This window comes from Rhodamnia argentea, chromosome 9 (genome assembly GCF_020921035.1).
Source record: "Rhodamnia argentea isolate NSW1041297 chromosome 9, ASM2092103v1, whole genome shotgun sequence".
NCBI classification, from domain to species: domain Eukaryota; kingdom Viridiplantae; phylum Streptophyta; class Magnoliopsida; order Myrtales; family Myrtaceae; genus Rhodamnia; species Rhodamnia argentea.
In genome coordinates, this window is record NC_063158.1 from 13,231,143 (window position 1) to 13,237,653 (window position 6,511).

At 35.9% G+C, this 6,511-nt stretch overlaps 1 protein-coding gene across 1 annotated transcript; it reads left to right on the forward strand.

Moving 5' to 3' along the window:
- Positions 1 to 4,354: 4,354 nt before the first annotated feature.
- On the forward strand, positions 4,355 to 5,892 carry LOC125316439 (disease resistance protein L6-like). Its single transcript, XM_048284763.1, has 3 exons — positions 4,355 to 4,518; positions 5,290 to 5,376; positions 5,469 to 5,892. The coding sequence occupies exons 1-3, from the start codon at positions 4,355 to 4,357 to the stop codon at positions 5,890 to 5,892; spliced, it is 675 nt and encodes a 224-aa protein (XP_048140720.1).
- Positions 5,893 to 6,511: the final 619 nt, after the last annotated feature.

Genomic DNA, 6,511 nt, shown 5'->3' on the forward strand with positions numbered 1-6,511 from the left:
GGCTAATCTAGTTTCCTAAAATGTGTCCTCATGAAGAGATCCGACATACATTGGGAAACAAAATATTGTCGCAAGACTACATATACTGAGAAACACAAATATCTTTTAAATGAGACCGACTTCACAATCATGTAAAGTAGTTAACTGAACGACTATCGCGTCTACTCTTGTCATATGATAAGATCGGCCCATAAATCACACACTTCTTAAATTACACATACACATCTGCATTTATATGAAACCAAAAATGTAATTTGCCTCATTTTTAACCCTTTAAAGTTGCCCTTGCTATATATAATACCCGCTCACCGAAAAAATCATTTTTCTATGCTTAACTTCTTTAATTACATATTTTTTTGTCTGTACATACCCGCCCATACAAGCCCATTTATTGTGCTTGCTTGAACTCTAATATAGTCATTATTATTATTATTTTCTTCCATTTCGATACCATTTTAATTTTAGGCATCGATAGGCATTCGACTCTACCGACAAAGGGATTGGAGGAGGGTGGAGACTTTAATATCATAAATACGGAGTTCGACTTCTGCAATTTGTAAAGAGACAGAGTAAAAATCAGAGAGAGGAGAATTAGAAATAGGATGGACAAAAAAAATAAATAAATAACGGTGGGGGTGCAAATAAAAAAGTGAAGGCCTGAAAATGCAAACGAGTAAGGCCGAAATATCCAGTCCAATTTTAGGGCAGGTTTTAAATTTCTATTTCAAGTCGGGCCAGAAATGGGCTGGCCCGAGATCTCAATTGCTTATTTCTAAAAATGTTTAATCCTCTTCATTCTCAAGTAGAAAAAACATCTACAGCTTTAATTGAACTTACTAATAGAATAAGCTATTGTTATGTAAGGTAAAAAAATGTAGTTGAATTCGAGAAAATGGGCCGAACGTGCTAAATTTTTTTTTTTTCAAGCATGAAAATGCCTCAGACGCTTTTCGGTCAAAAGTTATGATATTTCATAGCTGGCACGTGGAAATTTCCTTGTTTTTGTTGGATGAAACTCATACGCTTTTAAGTAACTTTTTAAATATTAATTATGAATTTATATGATAGACAAGTAATAATAATAGTTTTTAAAAATAGATGAAAAGGAAAATAGTTATTTTCGCTCCAGGCTTTGCATGATTACTTGAGGGTGTGTTCGGTCAAACCAGTGATGCGCGCGGTTCAGATTGAATCAATTGACTGTTCAACAGCAATTGTACAATCCCTATTATCGAATCAATCCCGCACGGTTTCGGCTGATGGAACGAGCGTCGATCGTAGATGTATCGAGGCTTTCTTGTTAAAACTTGTTTCCAAACGCGAAAGCGACATTGAGTGTTTAAACAAGTGCACGTATTTAAAAAGTATATATTCAGCAAATAAAATCTTATTAAAGAAATAAGAACAAGCTTGATATTATTCAAGAAATTAAAGTCCACCATGTCGCCGCCCTTGGACAATCCCTATTATCGAAAGATAGTTTACTCGATCATGCTAAGGAAGACATGAGGGCCTGGCACGTGGGTTTCGGTACATATTAAACATTAGATTCTCGTAGTAAACACAGCCTAAGAATCATTTACCTCGAAATAAACACAGCCTAATCTTATGGAAAGTGGGGGGCCACATCTCCGGAACCAAAATAAGAAAGAATCGATTTTCGTACTTAAATGCGAGAAGAGCCATTTTGTTTCCTAATTTTAAAGCGTGTTGAGTATATACGAAATTTTACATTCTAGGAAAGCGACCCATCTTCCCTTCTTCAATTGTCACCATAAAAATGAGAGGAATTAGTCTTACGATATTTGATTATTAATTCTGAAAATATGATAGATTATGCAATGCTATTATACTATACGGAGGAAATTATAGATTGTACACTGAAATATGAACCATGAAGTGACAACTGTTAGTATAGAGAAATCGAGTGAACGATAAAAGACGGACAAATTTCTAATATAGTACTTTTATAGAGTAAATATGGCAAATAGAAGTTATATAGTCTAGTAATCATAACCACAAACATACATGAAAATATTCAGTTTCTTCGTTCTTTTTATCAATAAGAAATGGACTCTAGAAGCCAGAGAGAGAGAGAGAGAAAGAGAGAGAGCTCTGTTGAAGCTCTAAACGTGGTTGAAGTTTTACGATGTCTCATGAAACAAAAGAACGATAGTAACAATTCTGGTTCTCTCGATTCCATTTCCTAGAACAAAAAGAATGAGAATCATGTTTGGTAACGTAAATTATTCTGATTTTGATTTTGTTCTAAAGAACAGTTTTAGACAAAAACAAAAATTAAAAAAAAATTGGTTTTGAAAAAAGAATCACTTTTGAGAATCACAAAACAGAACACATCACTTACTTTTTTCTTTAATTGTAAAAAATCAGAAAAATTTCAGAAAATCCATAAAAATAGAAAAAGCTTAGATTAGGCTAGTTTGACCTCATTTTCATAAATTTGGGCCTAGATTCCCTAGATTTCATAGATTTTATTCTTTTTTGGAAAAATCATAAATACCTTTGAAATTAAACCCGAATCACGTTTATATAAGCCCTTAGGGCTTCATCAGGTTTTATAATGCAATTTATCAATGTCATGATTCCTTAATTGCGCATTTGATTTCATTGGTTGTGATTTTCCTAGGTTTAAGTGCTTTAGACTTAGCCTAATTTTAGAAAATTTGGAAAAAAAAAAAAAAAACAACCTGCGTAAACAGTTAGCATTGACTTACCTCATAGATTTAAAAATGAGTTGAAAATTTGCATGAAATACGTTTAGAAAACAATACACTTCTATGCCGAAAGGGTGTCGGTGGAAACACTTACTTAATCAAGTTCCTGGACTCTAGATTTCTCTGATTGCGTAGAATCGAACGGTTTCTCTCGGCTGTTCGATAAAGTTATAGATCTACTTCCTCAAAGAGTGGTGTCAACTCTATTTGCATGTACACATACACATGCCATCAATCACACTAAGATCGAATTTGATATTCCTTCATTGCGATTAGGTATAGGCCTACGAAGGCTCGAGCTAATCCGAAATCACACACTAACCCAACATTATATATCTTCTTTAAAACTTAAAATGACTCATTATGACATGCTAATTAGACATAATAGCACGAAAAAATATTATAAGCAATATGCAATATGTTAGATAAGAGAATCAATAGAAATTAATCTTTAATTAATTTGAAATTTCACAAAGTAACTATGTAATTATTTGATAAAATGACAAAAATTGGGAAGAGAAATTATTTTCGGGAGAAATTTTTTTGTATAGTTATCAAACGCGTTTCTGTTCCGGGAACAGAAATTTTGTGTAGTTACCAAACACGTTCCAATTCTCTAAAACCTATTTCGAGAACAGAATCAGAAAAAATAATCTATAGTTTATGAGTAAATTATTCTATCGATGACATATCATTTTTAATATTTCAAATACCTAAAAATCTAAATAACAATTCCACATATATTCTTTTTAACGAAATAAACGCACCCTATAGTCTATGAGTTTGGAGCCTAGTGCTATTATATTTTAAATAACCATTCCAAGTGGACATCTTTATTTCTAAAATGCCTGAAAATTTTGGCATTTGCCTTTCCTAATTTTGATGGATTAATTATATAGGACGCTAAATATCTTTTATCCATGTTTTCTGCGGATAGAGGAAGCTCTCAACCACCGCCATTTTATATATTTTGCTCGAGAACTTTATCTTGTACATTAAATGCTGAAAAAACACAAAACAACTTGCCATTGACTTTTTTTTTGGGGGGCAGAAACGGGCTATTGACTTTGACCCAGTCAAATTACGTAGCAATTTAGTCATCTCGGAGCTTCTGACTTTGACCCCTTTGTGGCTCTCGTCATCTCGGAGCTTCTGATTATGGCGATTGTCTTTTCAGCTGTTCAGTTCAAGGATCTCTTCCAAAGGCTTTGAGTAGGCATCGCTTGAGACCGCCGTTACACATAAATGATGTAACTGCAAACAATGGAATAGCCGATCCGGCTGCTTGTATCTGCACTTGAAACAAATTGAGGATGTGGCGGTTTCATTGAGATTTGAATACGAATTGTTCTTGAGTTTTAGAGAATCAAATATTCGAATAAGTTTTACCGGCTAACTTTATACCAGCCTAATTGATGTGGGAATCCGTGCATGCTGAGATGACGAAGAGCTGTGCATCTAGGTAAAAATTAGCCTGGAGCTTCTCCAAGCAATCAAGAATCTCCATACCCATCTTCTCAAAACGTTAAGCCTCTAGTAAATGGTGTCTCAAAAGGTTGGTCTAGATGGTCGAGTGAAAGAAAAACATGGGATAGAAGATCATGCACATTTTCTATGATATGGAACCTTCCGAGGTTCGGTCCCAAACCAGCGGGTACGAACAGGCCTTCATTGAGCATGAAAGCAAGGGGCGATACAGTGATGGAACTATTAGTGAGTGGAAGGCCGCTCTTAGTGAAGTTCAGGCACTGAAGGGATGGAAAATTCAAAGCATGCCCAACAGGTGATTATTTCTAAGATTAAGACTCCTTGGAATGCGACTTAGTTCTGATCGAGTCCTTGCTGAGTTTGTGTTATTCGAGTATCGAAGTAGAATCCATTTCTAGAAAAGTTAGAAATCATTCGGATATCATGCCAAAAGTGGTATGGTTCACCGGAAATTAACTTTTTCTAAGCTTAACTATACTATTAGTCCATTTTCACTATTTTGTTTTCAAATAACATTTACTAGTTCATATAGTTTCAGGAAGGAGTCTAAACAAACCGGTTGTTAATTTTTCTAATTTGGTTTGGCCTGACCAATTTTCTAATTCCATGTGTTTGCAACTCCAAAAATATCACGCTCGAAGGTGACTTCGTAAAAATAGTCATCAAGAAGGTTTTCGGTGAGTTGAAAAAAGGTTGTTTGGCATTATCAAATTGCTTGGTTAAAGTTGTGACAATCACGTGAGTAAAATCATGAGAACAATTGGCCCTGGGACACATGCAACACAGATCACTGGTACCCATGGAACGGGTGGTGTTAGAAGGACCACGCTTGCCAAAATCATCTACAATCATCTTTCACCTGATTTTGAGTAGGTTGTTTCCTTTCTAACATTTGAGAAACTTCAAAGGTAAATGGTGTTGAGCACTTGCAGAATTAGCTGATCTCCCGCATCCTAAAAAAGAAATGGATAGATATATGCATAAGCAACAAAGATGAAGGGATTGTGATGATTAAAGGCAGGCTGTGTGGTACAAGACTTCTCCTTCTACTTGATGATGTTGACAGAAAGAATCGATTGAATGCACTTATGGGCAAGCGCGATTGGCTCGGTGAAGGAAGTAAGGACTTATCATCACTAGTAGAAACAAAGAGGTTCTTAACGTTCCTAAAGTGGATTGGACCCATGAACTTAATTGCATGGATTTCGACAGTTCTCTTCAACTTTTTAGCAAATATGCTTTCAGAAGAGATCATCCTTTGGATGATTATCTTGCCCACTCCAAAAAGGCGGTAGGCATTGCTGGATGTCTTCCTCTTGCCCTCGAGGTTATAGGTTCGCTTTTATTGGCCAAGAATAAAGAAAAGTGGGATGCCAAACTGAAAAAGTTGGAAAAAGTTCCTTATGAGGAAGTCAGCAGTGAGCTGAAGATAAGTTACAAGGCGCTAAATGCTCTGCAAAAGCACGTCTTTCTAGATATAGCTTGTTTTTTCATTGGATGTGACAAAAAAATTACCATCTACATGTGGGATGACACTTTATTTTTTCCAGAAGAAGCTTTGGAAGTTCTGCAGTATATGTCCTTGATTAAGATCAAAGAAGATAATACGTTGTCGATGCATAATCTATTAAGGGGCCTGGGGGCGAGAAATCATCCGCCAAGATGGTAATATGGTAACAGAGAAGCAGACCGGGGTGTGGAATGCTGATGAAGCGTTAGATTTGCTGATGACAAGCCAGGTAAAAGCTCCCTGCTACCACTACAATTTGGCTATTTTCTCTTTTATGAAGGCATGAAACACGAGGGGTTAATAATGTGTTTCCTTTTTGGCAGCAAAAGGAAAACTTGAAAAACTCTATCTCCGGTTAAAGCATGATTCAGAACACCTCTTGCAGAGAAGGACCTCATCAGATTTCATTTCCAAATCTAAGGTCACTTGCAGTTAATGGCAGGAATTCAAGGAACTGGCTTACGGATCTTATAGGGCAGAAAGTTAACCTTGGAATCGCTTTTGGAATGGTAGTGAACATATTACTGCAGAATTTTCAACTTCAGATCGACTTTTTCCCGAAAGAATTCGCATCCGTCCAGAATTGCGATGGCTTTCTTGGAATAACATTCCTCCCGACTTTGACATTGCCAAACTAAATTATGTCTGCTTCTCAAGACTTGCAAATTTAGAACGACTGATCATGAAGGACTGTGTAAGCTTGGTCAGAATCGATAAATGATTGGTTAGTTACAGCGCTTGGTTTTCTTGGAGGTCAAGTTCTGTTCGCAGTTTTGTG

Coding starts and splice junctions, on each gene's coding strand:
- LOC125316439 (XM_048284763.1), top strand. CDS start 4,355: ATGGAACCTTCCGAGGTTCGGTCCCAAACCAGCGGGTACGAACAGGCC. Junction 4,519..5,289: donor ATTCAAAGCATGCCCAACAG/GTGATTATTTCT, acceptor TGATGTTGACAG/AAAGAATCGATTGAATGCAC. Junction 5,377..5,468: donor TCACTAGTAGAAACAAAGAG/GTTCTTAACGTT, acceptor ATATGCTTTCAG/AAGAGATCATCCTTTGGATG.